Source organism: Saccopteryx bilineata, chromosome 11 (genome assembly GCF_036850765.1).
Source record: "Saccopteryx bilineata isolate mSacBil1 chromosome 11, mSacBil1_pri_phased_curated, whole genome shotgun sequence".
NCBI classification, from domain to species: Eukaryota; Metazoa; Chordata; class Mammalia; order Chiroptera; family Emballonuridae; genus Saccopteryx; species Saccopteryx bilineata.
In genome coordinates this window covers 75,930,008-75,957,751 of record NC_089500.1, presented here as the reverse complement: position 1 = coordinate 75,957,751, position 27,744 = coordinate 75,930,008, and the positions used below count along the sequence as shown (strand labels likewise).

Here is a 27,744-nt window from a genome sequence, read left to right as displayed (position 1 = left end):
TTAGATTTTTAAGAACTTTATTCTGTAGTCAGAGAGTTTTCCATGTGTCAGCTGGGATGGGAAAGTTGCTATATAAAACCAAACAGCAATTGTACATGGGTGACTGACTGAACATTTTATAACTCAACAATTATATACCCTATAACATACGGCCGATACGAGCTCCATAACGAGGGTGTCAGCTAAAAAAGACCAGGCATGTCCCGGTGAAGTCGTCCTGTGGCTTGTGCTCAGACGAGCATTAAGTAAGTGGGACGTGTTCTTCCCGCCTGTTTACACGCACTTATCCCGACCGCTGTCACGACAGCGCACTCACCTTGCAGCTGGGACAGCTGACTCTAAGGAAGGAAGGGGTTCCGCCTTGCATTGACTTGTTTCCTAGAGAAAAACTGCCTTTAAGTGACTGCTGATCAGTGTCTACCTCCATGCGCTCATGTCCTGAAAAACTGCCCAACGGCAGGCAGCCATAGCTGATGATGACGGAGGGAAGGAACTCCCAGCCCCAGGAAACAAGCTCTGTTGAGTCAGCATCGTCCTTCTTGGTCACGTGCTTTGTACTTAGTGGTAAACCAGAAGGCCTGTTCCCGTTACACAGACGTGTGCCTGGTGCACCAGGACTGGAATCAGCCTCCAAGCAGAAAACGTCTATGTGCGGAGTCCGTCAGAGCTCTGGGGCCCCGACCCGGTCTCGGGGACAGAGAAGAGGCCGAGCATCTCCGTCTCCAGGGGGTGCAGGCTGCCTCCGGTGATAATCAGGGAGTGTAACGGTCCCCCCAAGTCCACGGTACACATTTGCCGCAAGGTGCCGGCTGCAATTTTCTGGTCCTCGGCTCCAACCCTGGCTAAGCCAACACACAGCGTCTCCTCGGTGACCGCTGTTCAATAAAAAAAGATAACGCCGTTCAGTTTTGCACGTGCACTGGGCTGTCCAACAGTCAGACCAACATTCGTCCCAGAGGTACTCAGAGAGGCCCCCAGTGTCTTACGTCCCCTCGGTTCCTCACTGAGGACCATGACCCGGCCTTGGGCTTGTCTACACTGTCTGTGCTACCCGACATGGACATGTACAACACTTCCAGTTTTACCACGTTACTTGAGATATGTTCCCTTGGAGCAAGCTGTGCCAGACGAGCTATGGAATTACGAGATAGACGTGCATGCGGGCTTCTGCCCACTGAATCAGCTCTGTGACAAACTTCAGTTTTTCCATGTTCTAACTGGAAGTTATAAGGGCGAAGATAACACTAAAGACGCAGGAAAGTATAGTAAACCACTAAGCCCTTAACAAATAATGGGCATTATGGCATGACCTGTAATTTCAAGTTCCAAACAACCACCATTAGTGAACACCAGTATTATCCATGCTGGTGCAACACCCTGCGTGGTTTCGTGGTTTAGCTGGGAAAGCCGTCCGAGGGAGCACTGACCCAATGGGGCCAGTGGGCGCGAGAGGAACCCATACAGTGTGACAGCTCGAGGGCCCCCTTATGCTGTTATGTATGATGCACCATGTGTAGGTATTAGGAATATGAGGACAAATTCTCCTGTCTCTATCCTGAAGAAATTTATATAGTAACATGTTTACTTCCACTGTGACTTCCAGGTAATTGGCGAGAAGCCCGCATTCTCTGGAGCGGTACTGCTTTTCTAGAACTCCCTTATCTTTCTTGCACACTTTCAGACGGTGAGATCTAAGGCTGAAGAGAACAGGTGCAGTGCGGACAGGGGCTCCGCTTAGGTGGCGGGGGGCTGTCGCTGTGTGTGACCTTCCGCCCTCACACATCGCATGCATGGCGGGGGCAGAGGGTGGGAGGATGGGGGTGGGGCAGGGCGGGCCCCACTGGGGTCCGAGTACCTGGCTCCTCTCCTCGTGCTCTCTGGTTCTGAACAACCTCCAGAAGCTGCTGGGCTGCCTGGTTCACGGTCATGTAGCGAGGCGGCTCGTAGAGCTTCCTCCCCCTGGAAGTGGAACACGGGGCCCGTTGGTCGTGGCCGTGGAATGACGTCACGCACGTTAGCGCAGGCGCGCCCAGGGACGCCCCAGCACCCTCCCACGTGCCATCTGACGCTCTCACGTGGCACCGCCTTCGGTACACACGAGGGGCACGGACACGGCGTTTTCCATTGTGCTCTATTTTAACTGCGCTCTGGTCTCACCGAAATGTTGGCAGAAATAAAACTCCAACAACTTAAAGATAAACGGCTAAGATTCAGTGAGGCCTGGCAGTCTGTTCCCTAGCCCCACGCAGCCAGGCTCGACGGTACCGTTCTCACCGCCCGGTCTGAGCCACGCCCCCTCTTCCCGTCCTCCCCTCAGAACACAAGCTGCTGAGAACGGGCGCCTATGGCACGGTCACCTTGGCAGCGCTCAGCCCGAGGTGTCCCCGCCCAATGGTCACAATGAAAATGGAGCTTGCACAGCTTATAGAACAGATGATACAGATTATTTTACTGACTTTCAAAACAACTTGAGTCAGCATTGTCTGAGAGAACTATAATGCAAGCCACAAGCATCATTTTAAATTTTCGAGTACCCACGTTAAAAGTTTAAAACAATTTTAATGATGTTTTATTTAACCCAACATACCCAAAAGATAGTATTTCAACATTTACTCCTATAAAAATTATTAGAGATTGTTTTTGTACTGGGTCTTTGAAATCTAAGTAGTTTATGTAGTTTATGCTTGTAGCACATCTTGATCCAAATATTAAATTCCCATTGGAAATACTGGATCTGGATTGAGACTTCATAAAATTCAGTTGTAAAGGAAGGTTTACATATTGAAGTTATTCTAAAGCTACTTAAAAGTCTTCCAATAACTAAGCTGTTAGTTTTAAATTCATTAATATTATATCATAAATTCAGTTCCTCAGTGACATCGGCCACAATTCTAGTGCTCATCAGTCCCAGGTGGGAAGTAGCTAGTGCGTGGACACTACTCAAGCAGAAAAGGGTCATGACTCATTATTTGTACGAGAAAACAAGGCTCAGAAATGGAAGTAATGCCCAAGAGCCGTAGCCAGAGGTCGACTTGGCACTCGAACCCATGCCTTCTGCCTCGCAGTTCATTAATTCGTCCCACAGATACTGTCAGGTGCGACCACTGTGCTCAGAAACGAACCCGTAAGACCTGCTCTTCCCGCTCAGTCACACTCCTTATTTCATAAGATTAAAAACGTTTCGTTTCAAACGGCAGTGAAAGCCGATTTTTAGCACTCTTCAGAGCTGATGCCACCGGGGCAGAATTTATTGGCTTGCTCGAGGAATGAAAACGGATGGAGCGTTCTCAGGGTGAGACATACCTGATCAGATTTTCCAAAGACTGCTCCTTTACTTTGATGTCTGCAGGAAGGAAAAAAATAGTTCTCTTTTACTGTAAGTAACCACGGTATCCAAAATCCTCTGTGGAAACCTGAGTTTGGGGGAAATGCTCTTCTCAAGTCTCCAAAAAGCTCGTCTGAGAGTGCGTGAGTCGCCCCTCACCAACGTGGGCATCTAGCCCATTCTCAGGGAAGGGCAGTGCGTGGAAGCCTGAGGTTGTGTCAAGGTCCTCGGCTAGCAAACCACAGGAGGCTGGCCCGAGACCACCCTGGGAGGACCCAACTTCCTCTGGAAGAGAAGCCACAGGAAGGGGCTGGATAAACACCATCGGCGCGGTACCGAACGGCTCACTGGTACCTGGTGGCCGCACAGACCTGGCTTGTTATGACCCCGTCCTGACCTACTTTCCAGGCACTAGAAGGGAAGTCTCGTGCACTCGACATAAATATTTATACATAGGAGGAACTTCTTACGACATTTTGCTAAGAGACTTTCACCTTCTTATGAATGGTTAAGACACGCCTGATAACTTAGGAAGAAACACTTTAATACCAAATAGTCCTGTGTTGCCGGGGCTTCCCGAGCACTGTCCACTGTCCCGGGTACGGGATGCCTCCAGGGCCAGAAGGCCCAGGACCTGCTCTCGTGAAGCCCAGCGTCTGAGCACCACCATCGCTCAGCTGGACCCTGGCGGCACGGAAGCTGGGCTGGACCGCCTGCGGAGAGGTAAGGAGGCAGAACCCTCTCCGCCTCGGGGGAATTCAGCACACAACGGTAACAGCTGCTTCCTGCTCCACGCGCTCAAAACAAACGGGTCAGCCAAAGTTTGTTTCTGCAGAAGTAAATACAGTGCGACCAAGGGGCCCTGCTCACTAGCCTTGCACAGCCCTCCTGAGTGACTGAGTTTCCTATAAAGGAGACGAGAGGCTCTGCTGGGCAAACACAGCAGAGATTCATCCCATAGATGTGCTTCTACGTGTTCTTGGCACCAGCGGTGAAAGTATTTTTCTGGTTCGAAATACCATTATTTAATATTTCCACTTCTCTGGACATAGAGGGGAAAGTGCATGCATATCCGTTATTAAAAACGTGGCCGCCAATACCATTAGCGGTATAATCGCCTCAGGATTCCTTTTAATGATATCTGTGACATTTTCCAAAATTCAACATCTATTAATTCATTCACCTTGAGCTTCTGAAGTGTTATTTGTGATTGTGCAGTTTGAAACTGAACATTTCCATTTTTTTTCTTTCTACTTTTTTAGTGATATGCTCTATGGAATTGTATTTTTAGACTGAAGAGGATCGGGAGGGAGGTAAATGCTTTGTAGTCGAACATCAGTGAACCAATCTTGAGTCAGTCCAGCCTTAGCGTTTTTCCCTTGCCGCGCACACACGCCACCTCTATTCCTGCGCCACCCGCCGGCTCGTAAACCCCGCTGTGCGTGTCGGTGCCAATGCCCAGCCAGCCTCGGCCCACACGCGTCTGCCGGGTGAACGGGCCGCGGGCCTCTCCCCCACCCACCCCCGAAGCAGCCCGAGTCCCACCTCCTTCACAGGCCTTTGCTGACTTCCCTTTAAATGCCCTTTGTTCCTCGAAATAGCTGTCCTACTAATGCTGTATTTTACTGACCTCTAATTCTACCGTACGCATTGGTCTTATCTTTCCAAGTAAATTTTAAATTCTCTGTGGTTTCCTACCATGGTATAGTCTTCCTAATCCTTACACAGCGTGCTCCAAGAGCAGACGCCAATAAAGACACTCATGTGAAGATCGAGGTCCCGGATGACTAGAGGCAGAGAGAGACCTACGGTGTCTCACACAGGGTCGGGCAGAACTGGGTCTCCAGTCCTTGAATTATTTGTTAGTTATTGTATTATTTTCCATAGGAACGACTGTAAATCTGCTTTTGCCCCACCCGGTATTTCACACCTTGTTCCTGCTTTTGTTCGTGGAGGGAGAAAGATATATTGTTTCAGTTTGTTTGTCTTTTCCCAGGAAAGCCAAGAAAAGAGGCAGTTTGCCGAAAGAGAGTTCAAGGGCCAAAATTCCGGTCTGTCTTTCCTGCCTCTCCCTACAGCAGATCTGAATTGTTCTTTTCACCTTTCGTGGACACAATGGCCTGAGCTCCAACTCGCTTTCCAAGCCCCGAGGGCAGGACGCCTGTCTAGTGCTTCCCTAGAATTAATTCCACAGAACCCACTTCCACGCTGGGAAACCAGTCAACACACGTCACACACACCTGTAAACATTTTTAGCTGCCTCTCACCTTCCTGCCCACCCGCCGTTTTCATGGACACGGGGGGAGCCCTGGGGTGGGCTGCCTCTCCAGCTCTCCCCTCCCTGTTCTGTCGGGACCCGCAGACAGAGCGCACAGCCTGCAAGCTCCCGAGAACTTGTCTGCAGTCTCTCAGCAGTCACGTGCTGAATACACAAAAGTAAGACTGGTTTCTTCCCACATGGAGAATCCAAGGACAAAACTATAAAGCTAATTAAGAAAGTACTATATTACACCAATAAGCCAGAATAAGAAAACATAGCATGCCAGCTAATTGTGGGATATAGGCATAAGCCAAAAAAACCCAAACAAACAAAAAAAACCACCCAGCCAGATCAGCCGTGGTGGCCTGATCTAGACCTCGAATTAATTAGGTGTCCATGTGATTGTAATAAAGGAACCTGTTCTGGCTGGAGCTCAATCAACTAGTAAGAGTCAAAAATTCTCTGTGCCAAAGGGTATGAGAGACCAAGTCTGAAAAAATAAACTAAAAAAAAAACCCTTCCACCAATTAACTTCCATAAATATTTACCGAACAGCTGCGACTGCCAGACCTCTCGACGTCAGGGAGAGAGCAGGGAAGAGAACGAGTGAGTGAAAGGACTCAGGTGGCAGCGAGAGGAGGAGGGCGGGAAGGGACTCACTGGGGATACAGCACGTCCGCATTCCGTGTCATTGGGTACAACTGTCAGGTTCTGAGGGCCACAGGGCCGAGTCTCAGCCCCTCACCAGCTGCGGACGGCGCACACGTGAGGGGTGCGCTGTGCCTACAGGGCAGGGGGGGCTGGGCGGGGCCCGTGGCCACTAACTAGTGCCCTGACTACTCTAGATACTAATTTCTCATCTTTACCCCTTAATAAGTGCCTCCTGTTAGCAAAACTTTCCTATCTTTCTACTAAAAGAGACATCCTGACTGGCTCCAGTCGTGCACGATGACATGCTGTGGAGTAACACTGGCCATGTTACACAAATGACCCGAGAGCTTTGGCATATGGTCGTGCTTTCTAATAACGCTCTGGACATCTGTGCTTCCTCCGGAGCCGAGCCAGGGGCTCTCCCTGCACTTACCCTGTGTGTGGGGCAGACACTGGTGCCCCCACAGTGCCCCTACAAGGTGCCGTCCAGCGTGTGGCCCCAGCGCTGACGCCAGTGGGTGAGCCCAGGTGACCGGGCACGACAGAGGAACTCCAGGGCTGTCCTGCTGACACCTGCAGCGACTTGACAGGGACACACCGGTCTACGGGTGCTGCTCTCACCTGCTCCGCAAGGCGTGAGGGGCTACTCCCGGCTGGGAACAGGGAGTGAGGTCAGCAGCGGTCACCTGCTCGCTAGCTGCCGAGGGGGCGCAGTCAGACCTGCCTCCTGATTCGGAGCCTAAGTGCCATTCAGAGTCATCAGAGCTGAAACAAGCTCTGTCTGGGAGTCAGTCGTGGCCAGGATGTGCACAACACGCTCAGTTAGAACAGGAAGTGGACGTGACCCTGTCCAATCCCGGCGTCTGCCTGACAAGGGCAGCGGTCCGCTCGCCCGCACGAGGGAGGACGCGGGGCTGGGACAGCAGGACGCAGCGAGAGGGCTGCGAACACGGGCTCCGGGCCCTGCTCCTCCTGGCACCCACAGGCCGTGAGAGCGGGACCCCCCTGTGCTCTGGGCCCCGTGGCGCCTGCAGGCCGGGTGTCCGCAGGGGCCTCTGGATCTGTCCCTGGTCTCCCTTGGTGGCTGAGGGTGCGCGGCCTGCAGCGTTCAGGGGACCGCTCACGGAAGACACGGGACTCTGCGCTCAGTGCACGTTGGTGAGCTAGGGACTGACCAGCACGGGGTCCCGGGGGACAAATGAGGAGGATGTGGGGCACTGATGACCCGTCTCTCAGGGCACAAGGGGGCAGCTGTGCGGTGACCGGAGCAGGAAGAGTCTGTCCTGGAGGATGGGGAAGCGCGAGGCCAGACCACGCCCATTCTCACCGCCCACCCGCCAGCCACCCGCAGGACGGGGCGCCCCACACAGATCCGAGACGGACCGCGATGACAACTCCGCGCCATGACTAGGGACGCGCACGCCTCACCGAGCAGGCAGAGCGTGTGCAGGCCGCTCTGTCGGTTCCTCTGCACTCTGTCAAAGAAGCTCTCCGGCCGCCAAGTGTCCGTCCAGAAAACAATCGACACGGTCTCTCCAAACTTATACAGCTAGAAAAAAATAACACCAGTCATCAGTGACGGGACAGTTCACTACGCGCTACTTCATAGATAACCACAGTAAGAAGGGAGAGGCGGGCTCGAGACGGGCTGGGGTCGCCTCTGTCACAAGAGAACCGAGGCAACGAAGTTCTCTTGGTGCACGGCAGCTGGCGTGCTCTGATGCCTCGAATATCCTGTGTTCTGTACGGGGCCGTGCGAGGCGGTTCACACTCGGCACCGGGTACGGGGATGTGTGAGGCGGTTCACACTCAGTATTGGGTACGGGGATGTGGGGGGGGCAGGTTCACACTCGGCACATGGTACAGGGACGTGTGAGGCGGTTCACACTCAGTATTGGGTACGGGGATGTGGGGGCAGATTCACACTCGGCACCGGGTACGGGAGGTGCAGAACCAGTTCACTACCTAGCTATGCAGCTGCTAAAAACACTGTAATATAAAGAATCTGGTGAGAAACAAGCAAACAAAGGCTTCCGAGCCGTCAGTAGGGCTCACAGGTTACTGCTACTGTCCTCACGTAACAGATGAGACCAAGGCTCAGAAACAGCAAATGGCTGAGGTCATACAGCGGGTTAGTACAGAGAAAGAAAAAGACTCCTCCCCACCTCAGTGAACCTCACACAGGGTGCATCCCCTGCCACTCCTCAAAACTCCTGGGTGTCCCCACTGTGTCCCCGCACCACGGAGGCCAACCAGGGGGCCTTCCTCAAACCTCCTCCTTCTCCCCCCAGGGGCCACCCCGCCCCTCTGGCATCGCACACGGAGGAGGCTGGAGAAGGGACTGTCATCCTGAGGCATCTCAGCTCTGTCTTCAGAAGCTGCTAGAAGAGGTGAGGGGAAGCTGGTGGGAAGATAAGAGAAAGGCCAGGTACTCAGGGTCCTCGTCCCTCCACCCCCACGCTCAACTCTTCTTGGCTTTTATACACTGAGGTCTTAAAAACCATCACCAATAAGCCGAACAGTGACTGTGAGTTCCCAAGAAGGCGTGTCACATTCCTCGTTCCCAACACCTGAAAACTGTCGGGAAGGTATTTCCCCACGGAAGCCATGCTCCCACGGGGGCAGTCAGAGCCACAGATCAAAGTACAAACAACCTGTAACCCCAATAAGTCAGGGGCTTACATCGATCTTCCTGCTACATGCAACACAGTTTTTCTGTGAAAAAAAAATATATTTTGGTTCCAAGGCGGATTCCTGGAACACGCTCCCCCAAGCCACAGAGGTGGGCCTAGCCCTGTTGAGGGGTCCTGTCATTGTTACTGTCCCCGGAGAGGCAAGTGTCTGACAAGTACTCGTACAGACCACACCTGTGTGCCAGGCACCCTGCCGCGCAGCCCAGCCGGCCTCACGGAGCAGGCTTCCGGCCTCACGTCCCGGGCAGGCAGGCCTGCTGCGGTCACGCCCTGGTTCTTACCAGTCGGGTGGGCACAGGCCAGTCAAGTGACCTTCCTCTGTGAAAATGAGTATAGTGACCCCGACCTAATCACGTGGTTTTGGAAGCACTGAATGACAGTGTGTCGAGTGCCCGCTGCCTCGCACACAGTAAGTGTTAGGGACTTGGTGGTGTCGTAACGGTGATGTTCACAACGAGGAGACAGAGACGTCCTAAAGTGCCGCCTTCCACCACAACCCAGACACTTGCCTCGCTGGAGTGAGCTCAAAATGATGGCCAAATATTTGAAATGATGCTTATGGTTTAACTCTGACGAGTTCAGCTGTTTACATTCTAAAGAGAAATTTTGGCATCTCTGATCAGATTCTGAAATATAAATGTTTTGCTATTAAAAAAAAATTTTTAAGGGTATTAAAGTTAAATGATATATGCAACAATATACACACACTGGAAGTGGGCCCTCAGTATACTAAGAGTGATGGAGGTCAATTCCTCATTCAAAAAAACAAACAAGAGCGGGGTCGTTTAACGGGACTGAGGGTCGAGTCACACACGGGTCCGTGAGACCCTTCTGTGCAGGGGCCTCTGCACTAACCGCCCGTCAGGGGAGATAGGAAACCTCCCCCGCGCACTGCTCCCCAGGACCCGATTCACGGGCTGTGCTCGTTCCCGTGGCCGCGGGGGCGCCCACCCCTTCAATGAGCTCCAGGATGTGACGTAGTCCGCGTCACCATCTAGATGCCAGGGCCGCAGAGAGCAGAGGGACCGGCCCTCATGTGCACAGGACACACTTGCCAGGACGCCACGGAAATGGCTGGGGCGAAACCACGGCGCCCGGAACAGAGGCCGCAGGAGCCCAGCAGCGCGCGGCATGTCAGCGAGTCCGTGCTGACCACGGCCCCAGGCGACAGCGAATCCACGTGCGGAGGCTACAACCACATAGGGCTCTTCGCTAAGAACCGCCAGTCAACACATGCCTTCTTCTTCTTCCTTTTTTGGTTTGTTTTAACCTGGAGTTAAGTTATATAAAAAGCAGTTTTTTCTAACCTGATACTGGATTGCGTTTTTTATTGAAGACAAAAACTCAACTCAAAATGAACCATCTGATTATATGTATATAAGACACTACTTGAAGACGCACGAGGACAAATGTTAGGTAGCAAATAATAACGATCAAAGGGGAGACGGGGCTGTACTATTGTGAGAGCCGAGCATCTCCGAGGGCGGCTTCCGAGGAGACCCGGGCGAGGCCCAGGAGGGGGCGAGAGCGAGACTGCGGCAGGTGCACGTGCGGGCGGGGCATGCGGGGGTGGGTGCGCGTGGGGGGAGGGGGGCGGCGGGGGCGCGGGGCAGAACACAGGTGGGAAACCTTGGGCCGTACCTAGAAGGGCCCTGAGCAGTCTGCCTACAGACAGCTGCTGCCCACCCTGCCTCTAACCAGCGCCTCGATGTCCCGACACCTCCCGGAGGACAGCCCGTCAGTGCGGCTCTACGACCCGGAACCGGACCCCGGACTCCTTTGCCCTCAGAGCCCCCCACGCCATGTGCCTCAAAGACATCAACAGTCTCCCCACCCCTGACCCCGCCACCAGGAGTTCCTGCATTTCAGAGGCCCAGACGCTTTGCAAACTCCACTTTATAATCTGCCTTTCCTGCTTCTGTTATTTTACGTTCAAGCAGAAATATTTTGTCCTCCTTAAGCTAAAAAGTATCTTCTCTGCAGATGGAACTAAGAGTAAACTTATCTTGCTAGGAATACTGCTGAGCCCCACATGCACCTTTACACATGTATGTGCTCAGTCAGCTCAGTGACGTCTGTGCGACAGAAGAGGGAGGGCTAGGCCAGCAGCGTGCTCACAAGCGACGGCTCTCGGAGCTGGTTTATTTTAATCCTTGTGCCTCCTGCTGACACTCAAGGCTCTGCACAGGGCCACGTACGAGGTAGAGGCAGCTCAACAACTCGACAGATAGGACAAGATTTAGATTCTCACACACATGTGGGCAAATCCACATAGGGATTAAATGAAACGATTCCAGTTTAAAGCATGTAACCGCAGAGACGAGATCCAACTTGGGGGAATAAATAAATAAGCACCTCAACCCAGTAAATGTTTGAGGCATGTCGATTATATGCACGGCGCTGCAACAAAGCGCGGTGATGGAGGATGAATAAAACAAGCAGCTGTAATACGGTGAACACATGCATGCGCACATGCACACACACGTATGTACACGTAACTGAACTCTGTACAGGAATGGGATCTACTAGGATTGTCTTGAGTAGAAGAATGGCACAACTGAGTCTACAACAACAACAAAAACTATAAAGTGGAAGAGAAAGACTGCAAGATGGCTATTAAATAGTGATTACAATTACAATGGAAATGGAATGGAAGGGGAAAAGCATGGCCCTTTGTGAGCAGGTGGTCAGAAACAATCGTGAAGAGCCCAAAGGAACAGAGAGCTCAGGGGAGGGGTAAGGTCACACGCTGCGTCTAGCCCGGCAGGACAGGCCACCACACCCTGCACCTGTCTGGCTCTCTCTCTCTCTCCTGCATGAGTCCTGGGCAGTGACACCCACAGAACGCTTCCGCAAACCAACAGTGGGACCACTTCGAAAGTCTCACCTGTCTGTCACCTCATTTTTACAGAAGCATTACTGTACTCCATCACACACATGATGAACAGTACATGGGAAGTACCACGCACAGAAAGTGTTTCAGAATCCACACTTTCTTCCTGTATTTGGCCTGTCTGATTCAGGTGATTGTACAGACAAGTCAGTGTGCCATGAAAAGAGTGAAGGAAATGAAATAAACCAAACTGATAGCTCATGACTGTGACTCTTGGCGCTGGGACTATGGACGCTTTTATTTTCTTCCTCATCCTTACTGTATTTTCCTAATTTTCTATTAGTATCTAAGTCATTTATTATTAAGGAAAAAAGTTATATTTTTTATAATGGCTCTTCTAAAGCCAAAACGGTAAATGAAAGTCATTCTGATTCTGCATGACAAAACTGCTAAATGCTTAACTCGGAGAACTCGGGAAAAGAGGACTTCGCTCCATCTGTCTTTTGAGCACTGAGAACACTCCCCGACCTTTCATTAGCAGTTATGTCCAAATACAACCAACCTGCCCGGCTCAGGACAAATACAGAGATTTTTCTTTCATTAGAAAAATCCTCATAATACAAATAGTACAAGTGTTAGGAACATTTATTACTTTGGAATTTCAAATAGCACTTCAGAGTATGCATGTTTCTAATATTTTAATTTTGAAAAACATCCTAAAATCCGCTCAGTGAAAATTTGAGTATCTAACGTATCTTGTGGTCATGGTAAGGTGCCCTGATCTGAAGTTGGGAAACAGCCAGATCTTCCAAATCTACAAGATATTAGAGCTTATCTAGTTAAGAGTTCTTCGTTTTTAGCACCAAGTCTTTTTTTCCACATAAATTCTTAAACAGAACGTCAGTAGGGTCAAAGATGATGATTGGGGAAAGACTTAACTCTATTCAGCTCACTCTAAGACAGAAACGTTAGAAGGGTCTTAACCTATAAAAAAGACTTGAATTGGCAAGGTTTGTGTAAGCAGCATTTTATCAGAAGACAGAAGAGACAGCCAAATCCTTTGCCAACTTCACTGTAATGACTAAGCCAAGCCTTTTCTCTGGTTCTTCAGAACCAAAGGCAGTATTTCTGAGAGCACTGACAAGATTAATCAACTAAATTAAGTAATTAATCAACTAGTCTTACTGGGTAACAGAAAATACAGACCCCCTAAAGGTACGGAGATAGCACCGTTGTCCAATGCCAATGTCTTTTTCTTGTTGTGAATATCTTTCTTAAATTACACAATCCAGGAACACGCTGGGGAATACCTTATTTCATTGACACTAAGAGGCACATTTTATTTCCCATTATAGCTGAAATAGGAATGTGTCTTAACAATCAATGAAATCTTTTAAATTTTTTTTAAGGTTAAAATTTTTTTTTTCCATTGACTAAGAGAGAGGCAGGCTGGGGAAGAGAGGGGAAGCATCAACCCGCTGCTCCTCTTAGCTGTCCCACCCATGACTAAGAGAGAGGCGGGCTGGGGAAGAGAGGGGAAGCATCAACCCGCTGCTCCTCTTAGTTGTTCCACCCATGACTAAGAGAGAGGCAGGCTGGGGAAGAGAGGGGAAGCATCGACCCGCTGCTCCTCTTAGCTGTCCCTCCCACGAGTGCTGCTCACGGCGCCCTGACTGGAGGTCAAACCCGTGCACTTGGTGCACCAGGACGGTGCCTTGTTCACTGGGCAACCCGGCCAGGGCTCAATCAATGAAGTCTTAAAACCACTGCCGGCCATGAATGGTTGTCATGGATCATATGTGTGTGAAGATCAGAACACAAATGTAAACCTTGCAAAATGAATGTCAACATCTTAAAGAAAATCTTGGCATCAGTCATGGGGCGCTCTCTTAACCCTGCGGACCGCAGACTGTTGGGTTAGAAATAACTAACTTTGCACACCAATAACTACAGAGTTGGTTTAAAAACTACTGCCACTGGCTCTTGCACTTTCACAGTCTTTACGCAGTGCTGCGTCCCGGCCCCCGACGGCACAGGGAACAGCACTGTGGAAGGAAGGCGGGGCCTCAGCAACGCAGAGGAAGCCCCTCGGGAGAAGGAGGGAACACGTAACCAATTTAACTAGATTATATTTGCTTTCTTATGTATGCGCACCTTACTGTAAGATTAAAATCTTTCTCTAGCTAAATTTCAATGGTCCATTCCAATGAAGGGGGAAATCTAAGTTATAGAAAAACTTCGTACAGAAAACTTTAGCATTAAAACACCTAGTTCACACAAATGTAGTATAAAATAATAGTGTCTTATAGTCTGAGAACTATAATAAAATCTACTTGCAATGTGAAGAAAGAGAAAATATTTTTGCTAAAACCCAGTAAAGGCCCTGGCCGGTTTGCTCAGTGGTAGTGCATCGGCCTGGCGTGCAGGAGTCCCGGGTTCAATTCCCGGCCAGGGCACACAGGAGAGGTGCCCATCTGCTTCTCCACCCCCCCTCCTTCCTCTCTGTCTCTCTCTTCCCCTCTCGCAGCCAGGGCTCCATTGGAGCAAAGTTGGTCCGAGAGCTGAGGATGGCTCCATGGCCTCTGTCTCAGGTGCTGGAATGGCTCTTGTTGCAACAGAGCAGCACCCCAGATGGGCAGAGCATTGCCCCTGGTGGGCAAGCCGGGTGGATCCCAGTCGGGCGCATGCAGGAGTCTGTCTGTCTGCCTCCCCGTTTCCAGCTTCAGAAAAACCCCCCACAAAAAAACCCAGTAAAAAACACTTGCGTGGCAGCGTTACCTGCAGACCGCAGCAGCCGACAGCACTCATGATGGACGCGTTGTGGATCACCCGGTGGGGGATCCCCAGGGCCTGGGCTCGCAGGATCAGGTCGCTGTGGGTTGTAGCCCTGGAGTGAGAAAAGACCAGGATGAATGAAAATCACCAACACTGGCACTGAAGGACAGTAAAGCCATGCTGTTCCCTGAGTTCCAGTCAATCAGAGGGTCAAGGGCATGCTTTTCCTCGATTTCCAGGCTTTGGGGCAGGCAGAAGTGTAAGTCTCCCACACCTGCCCTGGCCACGTGGGACTGCCCCGGCAACACACTAACGCAGCCCGGCCGCTACAGGGGGCAGGGCCCTCTGTCCCGTTAACACCCACAAGGACCGCTGCAGGGTGTGCGCTGGCCGCCGAGTTCTGCAGCAGCAGCTTCCCAGCTGGGGGGCCCAGTGACGGCACAACTGGACCAGCTGGGTCACAGTCCCGCTCCATCCTGGGGGTCTGTTTTGTATCCTGAAACCCAGCACGGCAGATCACACCGAGCATTTTCATAGCCCGGCATCTCCGTCCCCCTGTGGTAGAGCGGTGGCCGACAGGCTCCTGGCTGGACCTCACACCTGCCCGGCAGTCGTGTTACTGACCACTAACAGTCTTCCTACGTGCAGTGATATGTGGGCATGCCCTGCCCGTAGCCTCTCCCTTTTTGAGCTGAATCTAATCACTCTAATTAGACAGGCCGTGGCGGAGAGAAAATATATGTAAATGTAAATACAGAGGCCGGGCGGCGCACCCCACGTCGGCTCAGAACTGCATGATTAAAGAGGCCTTTTCCCCGGATGAAAAGGCCCTGCTGGGGGAAGCAACATTAGCACGTTTGAGAACTCGGAACAAACGGGCGGAGTTCTGCGCCCTGGGCAGCGCATACCAAGTAGGTAGATCAAGGGCCCGCGGCCGGTGAGGCCGCCTCCCACAGATTAACAGGGGCCCACCAGGGAGGCCTGTGTTTAATCATACACATAAAATAAAACCTGGTATGAAAACAATCATTCATTTGATTTCGAGTAAGCTTTTTAAAAAATGTAATACAAACGCCAGTTGTAAAAAAGTATTTCAATATCACCGCCAACAGAATTTCACTACTTAACTGGAAGGTGCAGGAAAACTGGCTTGCTGGCTTGGGGAGTTATTTCAAGGGTGAGCGAAAGAAAATCTGGTTTTAGGCTATATCTCTCTTTATCACGAGTTCCTTTAAAATGACCAGCTGTGGTCGGTGTGCTGTGAAGATTTAATGACTGAGCAGAGTGACTTGAATTTGTGAAACTGACATAAAAGTGATTAAGTAAGCCCCTCAGATTTCCACTATAAAAATCTGTGACAAAATTGGTTCTTCATCATCACGATCACCTAGATGACACTGCCTTCCTGAAAAGGGAAAAACGGATCTGAAGCCCAGGCTGAAACCCTGATAGTGAGCACTCCTTCCAACCTGGGGCTCGGGAAGATGCCTCATTCACAGTCACTGGAAAAGTAACTGTGTGTGTGTGTGTGTGTGTGTGTGTGCGTGTGCGCACACGAAGACAAACATTACTATGTCTGGGCACGGGGCTCTATCACATTCACAGACACATACATAAACATACACGCACACACATTGTGGATGGAGCCATATACCCAGAAATGTAGTAAATTTGTCTTAATATGCTCGTTACTCGATAATTTCAAGAGATGCAAGAACATTTTGACCCATGGCATCTACAGAATAAAGAAATCAAAGTGCCCACTTTGAACATGTAAGACTTGGTACATTTATTTTAAATTTTGTTCCGTAGTAACATTAGTAGTGGATATTGTATCGCCATATTTGACATAGGTGTGGCCGATGATCTGAAAATTGACTAATATTTGCAACAACATGGTGAAACTGATACCCTCAGGAACTACTGGACACAGTATAAATTGGTACCATTCTTTGGAAAACTAACTTGTCCATATATGCTTGAAAATGTCTTGTGTTCAAAGTGCCTAACCTCTTTTTCCTGGTATTATAAAGCTACTTTGGAGAATCTACCCTAGGAAGACAATCCAACATGTGGGGAAGGGAATGTGGGAGGAGAGGAAGGGGCTCGAACACATCAACGCAGACGCGGAGCTTCAATCACACTGGAGAAGTGACCGAGTTCACGGTGACGACGCGGACGTTTCCCGGACCGCGGCGAGGGCCCCGCCCTGCCCAAACACGTCACACGGAGTGGGGGCAGCCCTGTGCACACGGAACGAGGGAGGCACATTCTGTGCGTCTGTACGCCGTGAGGGAGAAGGCACCCACATCAGGAGAAAGAAAATGTGTTTGTTTATTATAAATCCCATATAAAGGTCATATAAAAATAAATAGCAAAATGGTACCACCACTAGAATTTGTTTAATGATGACCTTGTTCAACTGCTCTTTCTGGGGACAGAAAAGCTCACACGACTAAAGTCAGAGCTAATGATGCGGTATTTTTAAAGCCATTCACATTCCTTATGTGATTAACTTCCACATTCCTTTCAATAAGCTGCGATAAAAGGGCAAAGACGAAACTGCATCACTGACTTAACTGACTCTTGGTCGCCGTCCTCAGGGATTTAAGATCGTCGGCGCTGGATGGTGATGCCGGCTGCAGAACACAAACGCGGTTAACGCCCCTGCGCCGCACGCTTGGAGACGGTGAAAACGCTCAGTGTTAACGCATACTTGACTACGATTTCTAAACATTTTTTAAAATGTAAGATTATACAGTGTTCCTTGTTTTTAATCTTTGAACTCAAATAAGGAGAAAGGGGCTTAGAATCAAACAAAGAACATTGTTTCTGTTGTCACCATTAAGGAGGAATTGCAGCACCTTGTTGCAGTCTGTATTCCCTGCCTGGTTTACTCGTTTAATCCACTCATTCGATTCTTCAAGGCCCAAGTAAAATTTACACGCTCCCTACCATCTTGTCTTCCCCAACTGCTACCCCCGACAGTAATCCGGTGGGTCCGTGAAAAGTAGCTATAGCAACTACCACCTAAGTCTGAACACAAGACGGTACGTGATCAGGCACTGACACAGGGCAAGTCAACTGCCTAAGAGTCGAATGAAATAAAGATTCATGGGAGAGGTGGGATGTGAGCAGGGCCTCCAAGAACCCACTGTCTTACTAAAGCGAAACTGGGGGTGACAGCAGCTCACAAAGCTGTACGGTCCGTCTGAAAGTTGTTACGAGAGCAGGTCCTAACAGTTCTCATCACAAGGAAGAAACATGTTTTGCTTTTTTCCTGTTTATGTGAGAGGACGGATGTTAACAAAACACTGGTTGTCATTTCACAGTACGTGTAAGTCGAGTCACTACGCTGTACACCTTGAACTGACGCAGTGCTGTACGTTAACTGTGTCTCAGTGAGACTGGAAATACCTAAGAGACAGGGAGGAAGGGACGGGGAAGGACAGTCTGTCTCAGGGAGAAGGCGTGAGCAGAGACGAGGTGGTGCTTGCACGCCCAGGGACCCGCAGGCCTGCAGACCCGGCTCCGGGTGGTCGCAGAGGGAGGGGCCAGAGGGCACAGCAGACAGGCTGTGGGAAGAGCGAAGGCCACGGACCGTCCCTGCCCTTTTTCTGGACTCAGCTCTTCCATGTGCCTGGTCTTCTACCTCCACGGGCTCCAGGGCACGCAGAACGGAGGGCGGGACAGGGCTCTGCACGGCAGGCCTGAGACGGAGCTAACACCGTGTTCATCGTGAGCCCTTCAGGTTGTGGCTTTATCACTACGAGTGATGAGCCTGGACCAGGCGGAGGCAACCACAGTAAACTGGGTGCAGTACAGGCTGGGTTAGCACCATCGTGGGGCCAGAATGACGAGCCTGGACCAGGCGGAGGCAGCCACAGTAAACTGGGTGCAGTCAGGGCTGGGTTAGCACCATCGTGGGGCCAGAACGACGAGCCTGGACCAGGCGGAGGCAGCCACGGTAAACTGGGTGCAGTACAGGCTGGGTTAGCACCATCGTGGGGCCAGAATGACGAGCCTGGACCAGGCGGAGGCAGCCACAGTCAACTGGGTGCAGTCAGGGCTGGGTTAGCACCATCGTGGGGCCAGAACGACGAGGAATGAAAAGATATGAAAACCTCAGTAAAACAAAAGTCAGTGGCGTGCTTCTCAAACTGATCAGTGAAAGGTCCATGTTTTCTTAATTCCTGAGTTACCGTGAAACAATAGTTTTGTAAAATGCAGGTGAAATAACACTAAATATAGGCTCCAGATTTTTATTACTGGACTCGGTAAATTCCTTTTTAAAAATGTGATACCAGGTCCTGGCCGGTTGGCTCAGTGGTAGAGTGTCGGCCTAGCGTGCGGAGGACCCGGGTTCAATTCCCGGCCAGGGCACACAGAAGAAGCACCCATTTGCTTCTCCGCCCCTCTGCCGCGCCTTCCTCTCTGTCTCTCTCTTCCCCTCCCGCAGCCAAGGCTCCATTGGAGCAAAGATGGCCCCGGCGCTGGGGATGGCTCCTTGGCCTCTGCCCCAGGCACTAGAGTGGCTCTGGTCGCAACAGAGCGACGCCCAGGATGGGCAGAGCATCGCCCCCTGGTGGGCGTGCCGGGTGGATCCCGGTCGGGCGCATGCGGGAGTCTGTCTGACTGTCTCTCCCTGTTTCCAGCTTCAGAAAAATGCAAAAAAAAAAAAAAAAAAAAGTGATACCAAAAAAAAATAAATAAAAATAAATAAATAAAAATGTGATACCAGGCCCTGGCCAGCTGGCTCAGCAGTAGAGCGTTGGCCTGTCGTGTGGAAGTCCTGAGTTTGATTCCCGGCCAGGGCACATAGGAGAAGCGCCCATCTGCTTCTCCACCCCTCCCCCTCTCCTTCCTCTCTGTCTCTCTCTTCCCCTCCTGCAGCCAAGGCTCCACTGGAGCAAAGATGGCCCGGGCGCTGAGGATGGCTCCATGGCCTCTGCCTCAGGCGCTAGAATGGCTCCAGTTGCAGCAGAGCATCGCCCCCTGGTGGGCATGCCGGGTGGATCCCGGTGGTTGGGCACATGCGGAGTCTGTCTGTCTCCCTGCTTCTAACTTCAGAAAAATCTCCCCCCAAAATGGTACACCCATTTCTCAGTGCTTACTACCCGTGTCTGAGGTCGTCTCATCATGGACCAGACAGGCTGTGGGCGGGCGCGAGCCGCAAACCTCACCGTGAGCGGCACTTGCCCCTGGGCCGTGTCAGCCACAACCAGAAAATCCTACAAGAGTCCAAGACATTTTAGAAAAAGGATTTTTAATTACCCTTATTGTATTTTACTACTTTGTGGCTTTTTGAAAAAAGGGAAGACAGGGACTTCCTTTGGAGGAAGACTTACTTCTACAAAAAAAGCAGATTCAGAGACTAAAATAAAGTATTTAAATATTTTTAAGTGTGTGATTACCCGATGCCAGTTGCAACCAAGTATAACGATGATATACTACTATCCCCGGCATGTCACGTTGATATAAATTACCTTTTTTTTGCCAGGCCACATGCACATGTATCTCCGTTCTCTTCAAAAACATCCTTGGGGGAGGGCTCAGTGATGTAGTTATCCTTACGGTCCTTAAGTCTGTGATAGAAACCTCGGGTCACCAGCCGGAGACCACGCACCCTCTCTCTGGCCTGACGCTGGAGATCGGTGGCTTTGCAGGTAAACCGCAGGCACCTCCTGCTTCACCACCTGAGGGACCGCCGGAGGCCCCTCTCTCTAGTAACTGGGAGGACAGAGATCAGGGACACCTGAGGGACCGCTGGAGGCCCCCCTCTCTAGTAACGGGGAGGGTAGAGATCAGGGGCCCCTGAGGGACCGCTGGAGGCCCCCCTCTCTAGTAACGGGGAGGGTAGAGATCAGGGGCCCCTGAGGGACCGCTGGAGGCCCCTCTCTCTAGTAACGGGGGGGGGGGGGGGATAGAGATCAGGGGCCCCTGAGGGACCGCTGGAGGCCCCTCTCTCTAGTAACGGGGAGGACAGAGATCAGGGGCCCCTGAGGGACCGCTGGAGGCCCCTCTCTCTAGTGACGGGGAGGACAGAGATCAGGGACACCTGAGGGACCGCTGGAGGCCCCTCTCTCTAGTGACGGGGAGGACAGAGATCAGGGGCCCCTGAGGGACCGCTGGAGGCCCCTCTCTCTAGTGATGGGGAGGACAGAGATCAGGGGCCCCTGAGGGACCGCTGGAAGCCCCTCTCTCTAGTAACGGGGTGGAGCCGGCTCCCGGTGGGGGCGAGAGACTGAAATCTGAGGCTTGACAGGATGGCTGATGAATTCAGGACAGGTGACAGCAGTATTGCTAATATTAGATGATTGAAAAGGAAGTGCCAGGCAGAGGAAGCAGGAGGTGCCTGCGGTTTACCTGCAAAGCCAAGGGCAGGAATGGCTCAGTAATGCTGCACACGTATGTAACAGTGATGTCCTGGTCACGTCATCTGATGCCCTGAGCAACCTCCCTTTATTTTTAAGTTTATTTTATTGATTTTAGAGAGAAGAAGGGAGAGAGTGAGAGAGAGAGGAACAGGAGCATCAATCTGTCCTGTGTCCTGACCGGGGGTCAAGCCAGCCACCTCTGTGCTTCGGGACGGTGCTCCAACCACCCGCGCTCTCCGGCCAGGGCCCCACACGACCTCCTAAGACCCCTGGTAAACAATGCAGGGGGTGCATACGCTCACACCCTCGCCAGGCAGAGTTTCTTCATTAACATCAGCGATAATGAGTCTAAACCACAAAGTTTGAGAGAGAGTCCCTCCTCAAAACCTGGCAGGCAAAAGGTTTGACATGTACCACGATGATTGTTATTGATTAAAAAAAAATAATAATAATACAATTAAAATGGAGATCTCTGCTTTGACTTACCCGAGTGGATCTCCAACGACGAGGAAGGCGACGTCGCTGACGCCGGCGTCCTTTAAGATATTATCTGCTTCTTGTTCCACTTCTTCCCGATCAGCAAGAATCAACTTTCTTCCATAGAACTCTTCCTACAGATTGAAGTCCAATGTCAACATGAGACAGCAGGTCTCTCCTACACACACATGCACATACACACACACACACTCACACACACATGCACACACACTCACACACACACACACATGCACACACACACACACACACACACGCACACCTTCGTCTGGGGCTGGTGTACGTCTTGGCAATCCTCCACAGACCACTGCCTACAACTCCCTAGCGAGCGAGCAGTCTATATCCTGTTGCAATTAAACTCTGTCTTTGGGGCTATCTTAATATCCCAAGAGGAGGCAGACCTAACATCTGAGGCTTTTTGCATTTTAAATTTACCTCTAAATTTGGATCTAATACAGAACACTGCAGGATGGGCAGAGACGATGAATGTCAGTGTGAGCCTTATTTCAGAAACACAGTAATACAGAATAAATACATTAAACCATAAGTATGCGTGTACTTGGTAGTTCGGGTTTTATTAAACATTCCACGGGCAAAGCAATGAGACCCTGACTAAACTAACAGTAACATCAATGAGAAACGAGAGAAAATTAAGATTTACTTGTTTACGGAAGCAGCAAATATTCCTACATAACTGCAGAAAAGACTAATTTAAAACTGTATTTCCCAGTGGCTGCTAAAAGGGAAGAGTGGCAGGGTAAAACAATCCTAAATGTATAGAAACCTCCGCACAGAGTGCTGTGAAGGGGTCCCCTGAAGTCAAGGCGGAGAACAAGCCAGGAGCTGAACAACCCTGGAGGGGCCGTGTGCAGGAGAGGGGGACAGTGTGCAGGCGAGGGGGACAGTGTGCAGGCGAGGGGGACAGTGTGCAGGTAAGGTGGGGCCGTGTGCAGGTGAGGTGGGGCCGTGTGCAGGAGAGGGGGACAGTGTGCAGGCGAGGAAGGCCGTGTGCAGGTAAGGTAGGGCCGTGTGCAGGTGAGGTGGGGCCGTGTGCAGGAGAGGGGGACAGTGTGCAGGCGAGGGGGACAGTGTGTAGGCGAGGGGGACCGTGTGCAGGCGAGGGGGGCCGTATGCAGGTAAGGTGGGGCCGTGTGCAGGAGAGGAGAACCGTGTGCAGGTGAGAAGGGCTGTGTGCAGGCGAGGGGGGCCGTGTGCAGGCGAGGAGGACCGTGTGCAGGCGAGGGGGGCCGTGTGCAGGCGAGGGGGGCGGTGTGCAGGCGAGGGGGACTGTGCAGGCGAGGGGGGCCGTGTGCAGGCGAGGGGGGGAGGAGGGCCGTGTGCAGGTGAGGGGGACAGTGTGCAGGTGAGGGGGGCCGTGTGCAGGCGAGGGGGGCCGTGTGCAGGTGAGGGGGGCCGTGTGCAGGTGAGGGGGGGCCGTGTGCAGGCGAGGGGGGCCGTGTGCAGGTGAGGTGGGGCCGTGTGCAGGTGAGGTGGGGCCGTGTGCAGGCGAGGGGGACTGTGCAGGTGAGGTGGGGCCATGTGCAGGCGAGGGGGGCCGTGTGTAGGGGAGGGGGGCCGTGTGCAGGCAAGGGGGGCCGTGTGCAGGCGAGGGGGACTGTGCAGGCGAGGAGGACTGTGTGCAGGCGAGGGGACTGTGCAGGTGAGGTGGGGCCGTGTGCAGGCGAGGGGGACAGTGGGCAGGTGAGGGGGACAGTGGGCAGGTGAGGGGCCGTGTGCAGGCAAGGGGGGCCGTGCGCATGTGAGGAGGGGCCTGGTGTGCTGGTGGTCATGCAGTAGTGGTTACAACTACCACGCAAGACCACTCATCTCATAACCGATTTCCTGTGGAGTAATATGTAATTCCAATACAGTCAAAGTGGATGCAGAGCTAAATAATACTCTCTTACACACGGAGAAGTCTGCTAGAGTCACGAAGGGTTACGTCACAAGGATTACACGCCAAGGCCAACGCTGTAAAGATCGCTGGGATGGAAGGGTCACTGGGACTCAATGATCTGTCAGGCGAATGACTAACCGAACAAACGAGTAAGCGTCTGACGACAAAGGCTGTTGTTCCAAGTATGACGGACAGTTATTTCCTTACAGATGGTAACTTTATAATAGTTGCAGAGCATTTATACTCACAGATGTAAAAGAACACAAATATGACTACTGAGAAATGAAGGAGATGATGTTTTTTCTTCTGAACTTTTAACATTTCTTAAAGACCAAGAAGTCACAGGCTTCTAGCTTAAAGCTAGCGGTAATCCTCGCTGATATTCTGTACGTGGTTTAGGGACAGAAAGCCCCCTCTCTCCAAGCCGTCGATCGCACGTCACTCCGTATTTATCACTTATCCTGAGTAACATTTTATTATCTAATTGAGACCACAGAACGCTTATTTTAAAAATCCCCTTTGAAGAGAAACACACGCACAAAACACCTCAAAATAATCGAATGGCTAATTCTCTTAAAAAATATTCAAGAAAGAGAAGAGACAGCAAAGGCAGCAAAAGGCTGGCCGTACATCATTTTTAATTTACCCATTTATTTACTTGTTGACTCACTTGAAAAATATTTCTTGTGCACAACCACTGTGTCAGACTCTACGCCCGACGCTGGGGGACAGTGGACACGGGACACACACGAGACGCCCCTGGCCCCGCCCTGTGCAGCATAACGTCTGGTGGGGAGTTAACTGTCCCAGGACGGGGACTGAAGGGGCACATGAAAAACAAGCAGCAGCACTGAAGAATGATCTGAAATTCATACTGAATTATTACCCAAGGACTGATTGGTCAAGTTAGGGACAATCTCAGTCCTGGTCTTCTCAATTCATGAAAATGAAGATCAAACTCAAAATTCACTCCTGGCTTTAAGTTGGCAGGTTTTGTCTAGAGGGCACAGGGTAGAAACTAAAAGTAAAAATTACTTTTGGGTATTTCTGGAAGGATATACAAGAAATCTGCAGCGACTGCTTCCAGGAAGGGGTCTTGGGATGGAAACTGCCCTTTAGTATCTTTTGAATTTCAACCACGTAACATATAGTCAAAAATGCAGAAGAGCAGACACTCAAAGCAGTATACAGAAAACCCAAAGAGTAACATGTAAAATTAAAAAGCCACCATTAACATTTAAAGACGAAATGGAGAAATAAGGGGCTCACGCAGGGCACCGGGACCGAGGAAACGCAGAACTGAAAACAAGAGAAGGCGGTGTCTTTAAAAGCCAGTTTCAAGGCGTGGCCAACTCTGTCAGAAGAAGTTAGAACAGACAAGAATTCAAGGCTGTGCTCTGGGGTTCTCTGCTTCTGAATAACTTCAACAGACAAAGAACTATTGCAGAGCGAGGGAAGCCAGCCTGCAGGCGTCCTAGACGGGAGTGCAGGTGGGGGACAATAAAAGTATAATGCTTTTTTCAAAAAGCGTTGGGAAAAAAAGGAGATAGAATAGTAACTATTGGGGAAAGAGGCTTAAAGGAGGAGTTTTCAGAATGGACAAGATGGGAATACGGTTTTGGGATGAGGGTTAAGGATGTTCAGGTAGATGGAACACAAGAGTGTGCGACAGGAGGTGACATTCCAGAAGAAAGGGGGAGAAAGGAGTTTGCAAAACACACATCCAGACTCTTCCAAGTCATTCTCAAAGGCTGGCCGGGAGACAGACGCAGAGTTAGGGAAAAGACAAATGGGTAGGAGCTAATAAAGGTCACAGCTGATGGCCTGTTTTCTCAATGCAGAGTCCTTTACTGTCTTCTTCTCTGTCCCTCTGCCTCCATCCACAACAGTTCCGACAGGACAAGGAAACTGTGGGCTGGTTTCCAGGTGAAGCAGGTTAGGAAGAAAAGAGAGGGAACATGGGAGTTACTTCAGTTACCGGTATGCCCAAGGACAGTACAGGGGTCCTCGGGTTACGACACAGTTCTGTTTCTAGAACAGTGACAGAACCCGGATTTTGATGTAAGTAATGATACACCCTAGCCTAACAGAAATGGAGTAACTGCGCTTTTAACAGTCCAGAACGGCGTGGGTAAACAGTGGGGGACACCAGCTCCCGCCCTATATGGCGTTACCACATATTCTGCCTTGAGCAACCAAACTAATTTGCGGCCTAGGCCCTAGTACGATGCTAATGGCTTAAGAAAACACTCAGGTCTCAATTTATTAAAGTTTTTATGGGGTGAGTGTCATAAACTCGAAATGCCGTATGTCGAGACTGTCGCAACCCGAGGACCCCTGTATAGCGAATGCTGGGCTTTTCTCCTCCCTGCTCTTGCTCCTGCTCTCAGTTATTTTCTCTTCCGCCAGGAATGCTCTTTTCCCTTCCCCTTATCTAATCTTATCTACAGTAACAGTATTTGTAATGACTCCTTTGCACTGAGCTCACTCTGTGGTCAGGCACTGTTCTAGGAACTTACACAGTTCAAGAGTTCATTTAATCTTCACCACAATATGAGACAGGCACTATTTTTTTAATCTCTTTTACAGATAAGGAAAATAAAGCAGAAGAAAAGCTAAGTGACAGCCCAGGTTTCAGAACCTTAGGGGACAGCAGAACTTCACACGGGCTACAATGGGGCGTGGCCAGGGGCTACATGGGGCGTGGCCAGGGCTACAATGGGGCGTGGCCAGGGGAGTTGGCAAGCTCTGCTCTCTGCAGGGAGCCGGGGCCCCAAAGCCAGTCCCCTTTGGCCACAGGCACCTTCCTCCATTCACCCTGCAGCACTGTATAAATATTACCGGTTCCTATTTGGACCATGATGTAAATGTAAACAAACAAACAAAAAGACTGAGATACATTATTTTAAAACAGCTCAAATTCCATTAACTCCACAGTATTCCCTGACCATCACAGTATGAAGCACCCTTCTCTCCTACATGTATTCCAATTGTAATTAGTAGTTTATTATTATTATTATTTTTTTGTATTTTTCCAAAGTGAGAAGCTGGGGGGTGGGGGGGGGGGTAGGCAGAAGACAGACAGACTCCTGTATGCTCGCCTTTGCTACGCTGCAACCAGAGCCATTCTAGCACCTGAGGCCGAGGCCATGGAGCCATCCTCAGTGCCCAGGGCCAACTTTGCTCCAGTGGAGCCTTGGCTGCAGGAGAGGAAGAGAGAGACAGAGAGGAAGGAGAGGAGGAGGGGTGGAGAAGCAGATGGGCTCTTCTGTGTGCCCTGGCCAGGAATCGAACCCAGGACTTCCACAGGCCGGGCTGATGCTCAACCACTGAGCCAGCTGGTCAGGGCCCAATTGTAATTAATAACTAGTTAATTATTTAACATGAAACAGCTTGTACTATTTACTGGTGAAGGCAAGAATGTGAACTTAAATACGATCATCTAAGTTTTTTCCTGCAACCGTCTCCCTCTACCACTGTCATCATGAATTATTACTTAAATCTTCCATTATTTATGATTTCCTGGGTATAACAGAAATAAATCATAAACCACTTATGAACAAAGGCCATTGCTTACATTTCTGTATTGTGTACATAGGTACATTATATGAAAAGCATGTAAGGTCAAAATTTATCAACAGAAATTGCCTAAAGAGTTGTATAAACCAAAATTAAAACTCCTGGATTTGCCACCTCTAGTTTAATTAATTTCTGAATACTAAAGAATATATAAATCTTCTGTTTGGCTGTTTATTGGAGAGGACAGGAGACCTGAAATTCTCCAGGTCACCTTTTTGTTTGGAAGACTTGCTAGACTGACCAGGCAATTCTAAAATTCCCTCCTTCCTCCTACAATCTGCTCTTCGATCTTTTCATCTTACATTGTGGAGTTTGACAATGAACCTGAACTGAACTCTTCTTCCAAAATTTAATAGGCCCTTAATGACAGCCAGCTATAACGTATGATACTCCAAGAAATGCAGTGTTGACTACGTCCCAGGATCCCTCAGTACACAGGTGTCTGGGTACAAGCCTTACTGCGAGAGGTCTTTTTTAAAAGGTAAGATCTCTCTGGATAGATGCATACTTAGAAAGGCAGCGACCCATTCCCTGTGGAAATACTTCAAAGGGGGAAGCTTTCAGCTCGGTTTCTGAATGCACAACCAACTCATTAAGGCTGTGACAGCCCCCTCATTAACACTAGACCCAGAAAGGATTACTCACGCTATCTCATGAAATAAGGGATTTTGAGCACTGTCCCCAAGAGTGTAACATATTTTTCCTGCTTCCTGGAGAAAGCCACAAAATTAGACTTGCAGATAAGACAAGGCACCCTTTCATCGCCCGCGTCACTTGGCTGGTGTACTAATTTCCATTCCCGTTCTCTCCAAGAAGAGAGAAGCAGGGGGCGGTGTCTCCGAGGGTTTGACAGGCAGGT

General features: G+C 50.5%; 1 protein-coding gene across 2 annotated transcripts in view; it reads right to left on the bottom strand.

Annotated features, from left to right (window-relative positions):
- The window catches only part of DPH5 (diphthamide biosynthesis 5), a 28,343-nt gene continuing 599 nt past the window's right edge, over positions 1 to 27,744 (bottom strand). For both annotated transcript variants that reach the window (XM_066246781.1, XM_066246780.1), the window contains exons 3-8: positions 21,401 to 21,525; positions 14,541 to 14,649; positions 7,665 to 7,785; positions 3,304 to 3,343; positions 1,856 to 1,959; positions 1 to 875 (exon numbers count right to left, since the gene is read on the bottom strand). In XM_066246781.1, coding sequence (XP_066102878.1) covers positions 646 to 875; positions 1,856 to 1,959; positions 3,304 to 3,343; positions 7,665 to 7,785; positions 14,541 to 14,649; positions 21,401 to 21,525 — 729 coding nt within the window. In that variant the 3' untranslated portion in view covers positions 1 to 645. The remainder of the gene's footprint in view (positions 876 to 1,855; positions 1,960 to 3,303; positions 3,344 to 7,664; positions 7,786 to 14,540; positions 14,650 to 21,400; positions 21,526 to 27,744) is intronic.